The sequence below is a fragment of the Pinus tabuliformis genome, chromosome X (assembly GCF_031772625.1).
Source record: "Pinus tabuliformis cultivar Carrire ecotype Pingquan chromosome X, CPIR1, whole genome shotgun sequence".
Taxonomy (NCBI): Eukaryota; Viridiplantae; Streptophyta; class Pinopsida; order Pinales; family Pinaceae; genus Pinus; species Pinus tabuliformis.
This window is the reverse complement of record NC_142308.1, coordinates 678,299,685-678,311,857: the sequence shown is the minus strand read 5'-3', so window position 1 is coordinate 678,311,857 and position 12,173 is coordinate 678,299,685. Positions and strand designations below refer to the sequence as shown.

The 12,173-nt window shown below is 39.7% G+C and overlaps 1 protein-coding gene across 11 annotated transcripts in view; it reads right to left on the bottom strand.

The window, feature by feature from the left end:
• Positions 1-12,173, bottom strand: part of LOC149141796 (calmodulin-binding receptor-like cytoplasmic kinase 3) — a 322,579-nt gene that overhangs the window by 78,766 nt on the left and 231,640 nt on the right. For all 11 annotated transcript variants that reach the window (XM_089450428.1, XM_089450429.1, XM_089450431.1 and 8 more), the window contains 2 exons: positions 7,928-8,096; positions 7,695-7,784 (listed from right to left, as the gene is read on the bottom strand). In XM_089450428.1, coding sequence (XP_089306554.1) covers positions 7,695-7,784; positions 7,928-8,096 — 259 coding nt within the window. The remainder of the gene's footprint in view (positions 1-7,694; positions 7,785-7,927; positions 8,097-12,173) is intronic.

Genomic DNA, 12,173 nt, shown 5'->3' with positions numbered 1-12,173 from the left:
CAAGGAGGAGATGAGCCATCCCATAGGATTATTGCAGCCTCTTCCCATTCTGGAGGGGAAATGGGAGAGTATTTCAATGGACTTCATCACAGGGTTGCCCATGGTGCAGGGCAAGGATTATATCTTTGTCGTAGTTGATCGACTGACAAAGTACGCACATTTTTTTGCCATATCTGCACACTACACAGCAGCACAGGTGGCCGAGCTGTTCTTCAGAGAGGTCTTCAGGCTACATGGTCTTCTTAAGACCATCATCAGTGACAGGGACAGCCGTTTCATGGGCAGGTTTTGGCAGGAGCTTTTCCAGTTGGTGGGGACAAAGTTGACACTGAGTACCAGTTATCACCCACAGACGAATGGGCAAACAGAGATAGTTAACAAGTGGCTGGAGGGCTACTTGCGTAACTATGTCAGTGGGCAGCAGTGAGCATGGCTGAAGTGGCTGCGTCTGGGGGAGTACTGCTACAACACTACACATCACATGTCCATTGGTATGTCACCATTCTATGCTTTGTATGGATATCAGCCTTTATCTTTTGCTGACGTGATGTTTGGTGCTAGCAAGGCTCCGAGAGCTAAGATTTGGATCCAAGAGAGTCAGGATATCCTTCGAGCTCTCAAGGATAATATGGCTACAACGCAGAACCAGCAGAATCTGTATGCTGACAGGGGTTGGGTGGAGAGACAGTTTGAGGTAGGGGACTTGGTCTACCTTCGATTACAGCCATACCGACAGTCGTCACTGAAGCAAAAGGGAGCTGATAAGCTCAAGCCCCGCTTTTATGGGCCATACAGGGTGATACATAGGATTGGACAGGTTGCGTATGAATTGGAGCTGCCCCAAGGCAGCAAGATTCATAATGTTTTTCATGTATCATGCCTGAAGAAGGCATTGGGGCAGCAGGTGACAATAACAGATGAGCTACCACCCACGAATGATGAGGGGCATTTGGTGTTGCAGCCAGAGGCTATTATTGATACCACGGACAGGCAGCTACGGAGCAGGACGGTTCGGGAATTCTTGGTGAGGTGGAAGAATTTACCGGATGAGGATGCCACTTGGGAGAGTGAGAAAATTTTGCAGCATCCATCACTTTAGTTGTTGGGGGACTGTAATATTCCTAATTAGCCATGGCTAATTGGAATATTCGATTTTGCTCAATTTTGTCTTCTATAATTATTTATAAATAAAAAGGTGAGGAAAGGAGGACATAACTCACTTTATAAATAAAGTCACTACCTAGTAGCACAACGTTGTAACTTAAAAGGGGAGCCAAGGGCGGGGCCAAGGACCACGTAAAGAAGGGGCCCACGTAGACACTTGGAGGGACTGCACAGATGGAGAAAGGACACGTGGCAAGAGAGAGGCTACGTTGGAGGAGGTGGGCCTTAGGGTTTTGAGAGAGGCCAACGCTATAAAGGAGAGAGGAGCCTCCTCATTTTGATCATTCAATTATGTTGCATTTGAGCTAGTCACTTCGACTTAGAGCACACTGGCTGTTAAGCCTGTCTGTAGCACTGTTTAGTGCATCGAGTGTCTCCGTTCGGAGATCTCACACTTAGCCCCGGGGGGCTTCGAGTGCCTGCTCGGGCAAGGTAGTTTCATCAGTGTTTTGCAGGAGGAGCGATTTCTGGAGTTGAGGAGGAGCTGAGTATTTTGATGACTGCGCAGTCTTGAGAGGGGAGGACGCAGTTCTTTTGGTAGGAGCTCCGGATTGGGTTTTTGTGGAGGATTTGAGCTTGGAGATTGAGCAAGGGATCAGCCCTTGCATATTGGAGGATTTTGGCAGAGTTTCGAGTAGAGTTTTGGAGGTTTCTCTTCAGAAGTAGCGCAGAGCCTTGAGGGATTGCGTAGATCCCCAAGAGGGTGATTTTCGGGGATCAACTATTTTAGAAAAGCTTTCTAGGCTTTTCTGGGTTTATTGAGCAGAGGTTGATTCCAGAGTTTCAACATTTTCTAAGGAGGGGGACAGCCCCAAATCCTCATTTGATTCCAGGAGTAGCAGCAGCACAGCAGTTCTCCGGCTGTTTGGACGCAGTTCAGAGAGAGGCCATTTCCTTACCATTCTGAGTGTATTTCTTCATTTGCCTTGTGCAAGTTGAGGTGCTATCTTTCTGATCACCTCTTGTACTCTTTCCGTTACTCAGTATAATAAAATGGCTTAGCATTTCTCTCTGCATTTCTCAAGTATCTACTTATATTCTATGTATACATCATTGTATGTTGCACTATTGTTATTTCTCTGGTTGGAGTTTGCTTGTATTTGAGGGATATCTCTGATAAGGGATATTACACTTGTCTTGGAGCTTTATTGAGCAAATGAAATGCTGGTTGGATATACTCTATAATGTTGTAAATAAATTTTGATGTTATGATTCTTGTTGTTGCATACTGCTAAAATTAGGGCTAGTTGTTGCATTATCGAAATGTAGAATTGAGCATGTTTTAGCTAGTTTAATGTGTGGGCCAATGTTATATGAATGAAATGTCCTAGTGATTTATTTATCTCAAGAAGCTTGCGTCATTTTCTTTGAATTATAAATTCTTAAGGTCACTTTTCTTTCTTTCTCTCGACATTGGACGAAGTTGACTTTCTAGGCCTCCTTGATCAAGAAACCAAGTTCTTACTCATCATTATCCTTGACTCCATCCAAAAGGGTGATCATTTCAACCCTCATTTAACCATTTTCCCCCTTTTCCCCAAGTCTAGCCCCATTAGGTCACCTAGGGCATCAATTTCCCGGGAATTGTCCCAAGGAAAAAATTCAATCTCCTATAGGCTACTTCGTTGGTGGGTCCCCTCCATCTCCTCCAAATTTGAGGCATTTCTAATGGTGGGATCTCTGGGAATCTCAAGCCTAGCTCTCGGATTGAATTGTGCCTAGGCATCCCCAAGGCTAGGCCTCAATAGGATCAATTCAACCTTTTGAAGAAAGTATTCTTGTTTGGTCCTTTCCCCTCACGTTGTCCAGGATAGGAACATCATTGGCTGCTACATTCCATCCCCGAACCTAGGCTGGGTCCACTTGGCCCCATGTGGTCCCACTTTTCAATAAAGACTATTTGTCAAGGAACGTTTGGGAATCCAAGTTTCCCAAGGATTATATGGATTGAGAAACTTGTTCATAAGCCTATCCTGTCTCTCTCAACCCTCCAATCCTCACTCGATAAATGATTCTTGTTGTTGCATACTGCTAAAATTAGGGCTAGTTGTTGCATTACAGAAATGTGGAATTGAGCATGTTTTAGCTAGTTAATGTGTGGGCCAATATTATATGAATGAAATGTCCTAGAGATTTATTTATCTCGAGAAGCTCGCGTCATTTTCTTTGAATTATAAATGTTTAAGGTCACTTTTCTTTCTTTCTCTCAACATTGGACGAAGTTGACTTTCTGGGCCTCCTTGATCAAGAAACCAAGTTCTTACTCATCATTACCCTTGACTCCATCAAAAAGGGTGATCATTTCAACCCTCTTTTAACCATTTTCCCCCTTTCCCCAAGTCTAGCCCCATTAGGTCACCTAGGGCATCAATTTCCCGAGAATTGACCCAAGGAAAAAATTCGATCTCCTATAGGCTACTTCGTTGGTGGGTCCCCTCCATCTCCTCCAAATTTGAGGCAATTCTAACGGTGGAATCTCCGGGAATCTCAAGCCCTAGCTCTAGGATCGAATTGTGCCTAGGCATCCCCAAGGCTAGACCTCAATAGGATCAATTCAACCTTTTGAAGAAGGTATTCTTGTTTGGTCCTTTCCCCTCACGTTGTCCAGGATAGGGACATCATTGGATACTACATTCCATCCCCGAACCTGGGTTGGGAATCCAAGTTTCCCAAGGATTATATGGATTGAGAAACTTGTTCATAAGCCTATCCTGTCTCTCTCAACCCTCCAATCCTCGCCCGTTATCCCTGGTGGACCAAGTCCCTTGCATAAAGAGCAAGCAAGCTCCATTCTTCACTCCATTCTTGGGAAGGGTTTTCAGGGTCACTTCTCACCTATCAATTGACATATACTTTACAAGTGAATCCCTACAGTACAGGGATTCCTCCCATCAATGAAAGTCTGTAAAGAGAAAGGAGACTAAGCTATGGTGACAATGGGCAAAGCCTCCACAGTTGCCCTTAACCTAGTTGTTTCCCTCTTAGGAAACCCTTTAGGTCCCCTGCTGGTTTGAGTATTAACGCCACACAAACTGATTGGATTTTAAATATAAAGATGCAATGTGTAACTTTTGTGTGTGTTACACATCATGTAGATCAAAAAATTGCTCCGTAGATAGTATCCATGTTACTAGATCCTTGTCATCAAACTTCCTCATATCGATATTTGGAATATGGGTGGTCTTCAACCCAAAATTGGAGTTTCTAAAATCATGATTCATATTCCTTTTGTTTTCATCATGATTTTCATGGAGTACCTTGTCACCATTAGGAAGCCTTTCATATAACAACTTTGTCAAACCTTCCATGTCTACTTTTAAACCATCCATGTCCCCTTTTAAACCATCCATCTTAACATTCATCATTGCTTCCAATTCATTTTTTTTTGTTCTTTGTGAGAGCAAAATTTGTTGCACCTGGTTCTGTAATTTTGATATATCATGTTAGATTTATTCCTCTTCTTCATGCATCATAATAGAGCTTTTTGAGGGCTCAACGGGTGTAGCATCTTTTTGTTTGGGAGGCATTTTGGAACTAGTTAATGATATTTATGCTTCACTGTGCCCTTTGAAGTTTGAATCACTTCAAATTGATTTTTCAAACAAAAGTTATGCAAATTTAAAAATACACACCCTTTAAAGCTTGATTTTGAGCTTGTTGATAATGTTGACCTTGCAACTGTTGTATATCTGTGATTTTGGCTTCCCAAGGTCTTAAATTGCGTATTGTGGCAGCCTTTTGTCTCTTCTTTCCAACCCCACCAATTAGACCGAAATTGGATTCTTCGAGATAAAGTTATACCAATTCTCCCATGATGTCCTAATTATGGGTTCAGTAGATCGAACTTGTACAGGATGCCATGTGTCATTGTTTTAACCTTCGGCCTTGAAACTCACATGCAAGAAACTAAAGTCGGTGCACTTTCAGTCACTTTTTACAAAATTCAAATATGATGTTTGAAGAGAAATTTATGACGATTGTCCCCAAAACACCTGTTTGAGATTGAATTCTGGAGCATGCAGAAAACCTAATTTCCTTGGACCATATCTCTGAAAATATAGCAAACCAAGGTTTGAAATTGTAACCAGATGTTCATTAATATTTCGTCTTAACGTGATACCAAATTCACATTCTAAAGCTTCGCATAAAAAATTCATAGAGAAAATTCCAAGATAACCCATTTGACGCAACAAAACCCTAGGATCAAGAGCTCTGACACCAAATGTTATGTATCTAGATCAAATTAGCACAGAAACCTAAAAAAGATAGATAATAAGCCACTTAGAGGGGGCAACATCCCTTTACATCACATAAATGAACAATTCTTGTATGATTAAAATGAGAAGACCTCCTTGGTATATATAGGAGTTTATAGGGTCAAAATATAATTAGGACCTACATAACAATAATAATGCAAGACACACCAATAAAAATAGTGGGCTTCAATGAAGCACAACAATAACAATATGGGGGCTACACTAGTATTAGAATACCTGTATAGGTGATTTATGGAAACTTCCCTTGTGGTTGAAATCCTACTAAAGAGCAAGAGGAAGGTTGTTGAGGTGGCAATGGCAACCCTTCCTCACTGTTGCCATAAGGTGTGTCCCCTCGCCTAGTGAGACTTTGCACCAAGCCTACTAGATTTTACGACAATAGTCCACATGTAATTATTTCTACTCCACAATCAATGTAGATCTTTTGTTTTTCTCTAACTTTGGTTACAACCCATTTCACTTTGGTTGGCTCTAATACCATGTAAATTTTTGAAAGAGTGTGAAATTTCCATGAACTATAGCTACTGGAAATTTATCTCTTAACTTACGTAGTTTATTTGTCTCTTGTTAATTATTAATGACAAATATTGATAAACCCACACAACAATTCTTTACAAATAAAATATGTTGCAAAAAATAAAATACTGGAACTGAGAAAATAATGCACACACACCCAATAAATTTGACACCGTTATTTTTGGACACATGTCCCTAGAAAAACCCTGAAGGGAAAACTAGTGCAGGAGATGAGGGTTTTATTATTATTCTTCAACAAACATAGAGAATTACAACTTGACTTTCTGGAAAAACTTTGACAATTTTATCTCACTAGAAAATAACTGGGAAAACCCTTTTCCCTCCAGCAAATCGATCTGGCCTCCTCTAAGTCGTTCGCACTCCTCTCTGGCACTCGTACTATTCACGAAGAATGTGCAATGCAACCTCTGGGAAATTCACACAACCTCCATGACTCCTCTCTACAAGTCATCCTGCCTCCCTCTACCTCCTAAAGCTACTCACACCTCCTTTTGGCCACTGGAAGTGATTTACTGCTCCTGCAACTCACACTAGCTAAATTGGCCTCCTCTGCTGGAAAACTTAGCCTCCTTTCTTAACGCTGAAATACTAGAAACCACTTGAGAATTTCTCTAGAAATTATCACTATTGAATACCTCGCTATTGGTGTCTCCCTAGCTTCAACTGCTCCCTTGTATACTAGAAACCACTTGAGAATTTCTCTAGAAATTATCACTATTGAATACCTCGCTATTGGTGTCTCCCTAGCTTCAACTGCTCCCTTGTTGAAACACTGCAACTGGGTAGTCGAACTGCTCAACTCTCTTCAATGTCTTCTCCAAACCCCATCGTCTTTCTCTTATAATCTTTTGTTGGGCAACCAACAGCCATGATCACATCCCAATCGATGGCTATGATCATCTTGACTCCATCAATTCACTTTTTAGGAAGTCTCTAGAGCAAATCGATTTCCCTCAATTAATCTTATTTAATTAGCCACTATCCTAAGTTAGAATTGGGAGATATTTAATTATTGGCTAGTTAATCTAATTGAGGTGTCTTTGAGGCTTTTCTAACGAAACCTTTTCTCGGTTTTGAAGATCTCGTATTCCTTAGCCTCTTAGACACCATAGAGACTAGAACACTTATCCGATGCTACCAAAAACTAACAAAGAGTGCTTGCACACATTCATAAACGAAAGGGAAAGAATATGCAACAATGAAAATATGTTGTGGTGAATGTAAATCATAGGGAGATCGAGATAGTTTTCTCATGTAAGGCTTATGCACCATACACAATCAAGCACAAGTCTCATTACATTATTTATAGCACCCTATTACTTTTACAATGGTTTAAACACTAGACTCACATTAGTTACATGTTGCATGCAACTAACATTTCAATTTAAATAACCAACACATATGCACATGTATCAATATACATTTATGTGGTGACATCATTCTTACACCACCCCATAGCACACAATAATTCCAACACATTATACTAGCATAGAGTAGTTGTGAATCCACATTACACATACAAAAAGCATCATCATATTACTAGCAACTAGATTATCAAGACTAGAGAAATATAAATTCATTATTTCAAATAAAAGGAACAACCACCCCACATAACCTTATTTTATCTCATAAAACAAAATTCATATAGAATTTAGAAAACCCTGACCCAATAATTTATCATCATTTAAACTCGATTTTATATAAATTAAACTTTACCTGCATATAGGTGAAGATATGTGAGGCCATGTGCAACATCAATTGCAATGTCCAAGCGTGTTGGCAAATCCAAAAATGTTCCTCGTTGCCCTGAAAAAGGTGGACAAAGTTATAGAAATAACTAACCACCATCAACTATCAAAAGTCAAACAAAGACCAAACTTGCTTTACTAAAATAAGGAATAACCTAATTTATGCATCAATAAAACAACAACAAACAACATAATTCATACCATCTAGATGCTCTCTTAAAGTGCCATTGGGAACAAACTCAGTTACAAGAATATGTTCCTTCTCCTGCTCACAAACTCCAATCAGTTTCACAAGGCTCAAATGCTCTATTCTAGCCAACATTCCAACTTCATTCCTGAACTCTGCTGTTAGGCGTGACTCAAATGCATCCTGAAAGATATTATGACTAAAGAACATCAAAATAAATGAAGAAATTCAACCTTGGGAACAAGACTACCCAATAATTAAAGGTAACTCCAACATCCACTAATCTATTGCAATGTGGATTAATTTTTGGTTCCAAGAAAAAAACCATATATTTTATATTTCAAGCAGAAAATCAACATATACAAAGGTATGTGCTTTGAATAACTCATGTAGATGCCAACAGTCATTACATGTCTACTAAGCTGCAATTAAATATGATTTTTGTGCATAAAAAGATTCAACAAAGCTACTATCGAATATATAGAAACGAAGACCAGATAAGAGAGAATCCACTTCTATTACAAAAAGATATGTATTCCAATAACTGGCAATCAAATGAAAGGAACCTAAACTGACAATGGAAGATGGACCCAAGCATCACCCTGCTACATCAAATTTGCCTAAGGAGATGCACACTTGCAAAAAGTGTCAAATAGAGATCCACTGATTTCACTACCAAGTTGGGGAAGGCAACAGAACAAGAAGTGGAGTTTGTTGTGGACAAGTATTGTGATCCTTGGCTTGCTAAAAAACTGAAATTAGGAGAATTTGATGCTGATCTAAGAGAGGACCCTATCTTCAAAACAACAACTTAAACAATAGAGAAAAGGATTTGTGATCTTGTTTTTTTTTTGGAAATTTCCACTAGATAGAGCTATTAACAAAAACCAAACCTCGTGGTGCATGTAGTGTGTTACACACCAAAATGGGTAAACCCATAGGAGGAAATTTTTCTCCTACTTTTTACAGCCAGCCAATTAGCCAAACAACCAGCAGCCCTTGCTAGCCACCATTAGACGATGATATTCCATGTGCCTCCACCATTTGCATCAACCATGCACTTTTCACCATCCAGCATTAGCACTTGATGAAGGTGGGCTGCTATTCAAAAGATACTTTGAAAGTTTGATCATTTTGCAATCGGGTGCTTATACTAGTTTGCTTTGGGCTTTTGGTATGGATAATGGGGTGATCTAGAAGATTGACAGATCTTGATCGTAATCTTGTTCTCTCGCCTTACCAGGGGAGTTAATCTTTGGCCCTAGTCCAATGGAACCTACCTTAAAGCCCTCTCGGTTATAGCAAAGGCACTACCTAGAAATCCATGATTGAGATAGCGTGTTCCATTCTCCCTATATCATACTTAACACTTTACATGCCACATTACAAGCCTCATGTCTCACCTCCATTCTTTGGGTATAACTTGTCATTGGTTCTCGAGGATTTGGCACTCATATGTTCACATACCTTGAGTAGGGCTCGAAATATTTGACCTAAGAAGTTGATGCAACTAAAAAAAAGGAAAAAGCATATCATGGCCACAACAACAAAAAAAGAAAATCAAAATGCGAAAGATGGTCGGGACATAAACATTAGCACGTGGACAAAAGCCTAGCATGAGCTCAACCTATTTCATTAGGCCATCACCTAGTTCCAAAGCACATGATACTCCATTACATCAAAAAGGAACCCTTGCATGTCCCAACTCCAATGACTGATAAATTCACTGATCTTTAAGGGGTAATAAAACTGCTACATCATATAAAGCAAGTTGTAACCCTTGAGCTATAAGGCGCAGAAGAGGGGTGGAAAAATCAGGGCGAGTTGGTAACTCATGTATCCACGAATGCTCCCTCCTCACGTCTATATACTTAGGATGAGGAAAGCCCCATCTATTGGTCCTGTTACCACACAATTTAGCAGGGGTCCTAGGAGGGGTTCCTGTAGTGAAACTACTAGACCAAATGGCAACAACGGGACAAGAACCCATTGTCACCTCAGTCAATGTCCCCTGCTCTTTAGAGACTTTCACCGATGGGAGGGGCCCCGGTATAAAGGAAATCACCTCTAGGAGCCAAGACATTGGCCAACATGGACCTAGTTTTGAGGATTCTTCAAGATGAAACCACTAGACCCAATATGCCCCCAAGCTAGCCTTCACACAACCTGATGGGCGAGAGCTGATTCAAAGCCCAGACGAGGATGGTCTCTCATTGAGGGACTAGGGAGGGCTTGTTGCGCCAAAGGAAGCCCTATCATTGGAGAGGAGGCCTCATTTAACAGTTGGGAAACACATGGATTCCACTTGGTGGCACCCTAGCTATATCATGGGACCCCAAAGGAGATATTGAGGTGAATTTGAGGTCCAACCCTCAAACTTTGGATCTTCCAAGTATCTACACATTCTTTGACACCTCATCACCTTTGGACATGGCATGTAATGTCCCTTTTCAATAACAGAAGAAAGAAGAAAATTAATTTAATTATTTAATGTCATCTTAAAGGTGATAGTGAGTAATTAAATTAAAAAGAGGATTATAAGTGACTTTTGATTTAATTAAGAAATATAACTTATAAAGTCACTTTATTATAGAAAGAGGGCCCATGGTATTTCAGCCATTGTACTTAGAGAAGAAAAATTATAAAAAGGAGGATGAGACTTCATTTGGGGTATGAAAGAGTATTGATATTTTGTTATTTGTCCTGAGAGATCTAGTGGCTTATGTTGGATGGAGAAACACTGATCATATTTCCTGGTTTCGTGGTTGAAATACACACCTTAGGTGGTGGCGATTGGTTTCGGTAGTTGTAAAGCAACCCTAGCTAACCATTAATCTTCCAAGGAGTTCGCATTGGTCCAGCAAAGAGTTAATTTGTTCATCCAGAGAGGGGACCGAGTTATTGTGCTTCAGAGGGCTGAATTATTATATTTCAAAAGGGTCGACTTGGTGGATTGAGTTGTTGAAGATCAAATTGCAAAAATCCGATAACTAGAAACCCATTGTATATTCCAGGTTTTTTGATGTAACTTCTTTCTGAAAATTATTATTAAATAAAATTGGCTTCTTACATTAAATATTGTCCGCAACTTCTATGGATCTGTGTTGCATTTTATTGGTATTCTGGGCAAAAATTTATGCTGCAATATTTTCTGGGAATTTTTAGCTAAATAAATAAAAAGGAACTTTACAGTGGTATCAGAGTTGTTTTCCTGCTAGCCTGAAGGGTTTATTTGGAAAAATGTTGCCGAATCAGCATGAGAAACTGTTCACAGAAATATTCCAAAAATTAAAGCTCTCCATAGAAAATGTGAAAATTATAACAAAGAATTTGAAGAATTAACAAAAAGTTTGAAGAATCTCACAAGTATGGTAGATCGGACTGAAGCATGGGCATCATCAATGACAGTAAAAGGAAAAAAAGATTGCAAATCTGAAACCCATAAAGCAACAACTCAGGACCAGAAAGTAGAAACTGAAGCAAGCCCAAAAACAAATCATGACATAGATAAAAATATGGAAGAACCTACCAAGAATGATTTTCCTTGTGATGGATTGGAAGTTTGTAGCTACATAGGGAAACATAGCAGAAAACATTGTTTCAGAGTTTTCAGAAGTACTAGTAAATGGGAATGATGCGAAAACAAAGGCAGAATTATCCAGCCTTCCTATAAGTATTGGTTCCCACAATCAAGATACACGAAGTCTTTTTGCTAAACAACGTAAGTCAAATGAAGCACAGAGGAAGCCTGTGAGACTTTTGACAACAACTGTTTTTGATTGAGGCAAAAGGGTGAAGATGCATTTGAAAAGAAAGCAATTCCACAAAGCTGGTCTCGATCAATGCATAGAGATCATGAAATTGATAAATCAAGATATCTCATATGCAGTAGTTTCTATTGTGTGCCTCCAAAGAAACGAGAAGGGTATATCAGGATTCCCATACAGATTGTTGTATGGAAACACAATGGGAGTGATTCAAACCTATTTGGTTTCCGTGAAGTTGTCCCGAGTTCTTCCAGAGATTCATTCTTGGATGAATACCTAAGACAAGAAATCTGTATACTGGTTTGGTCCTGTACCAAGAATCGCTATTCCCTAGTCAGAGATGATCATGGAATTGCTTTGAAATAAATATATGCAGTATGAGAAACCAGAGTTGGACTTTGACAAGGCAGAATTTTTGAAAATGTGCAAGCGACTTGAGTATGTTTTTTGCTCTTGGTATTTAGAACAGTTTCAAGATCTGATGCAATTGTAT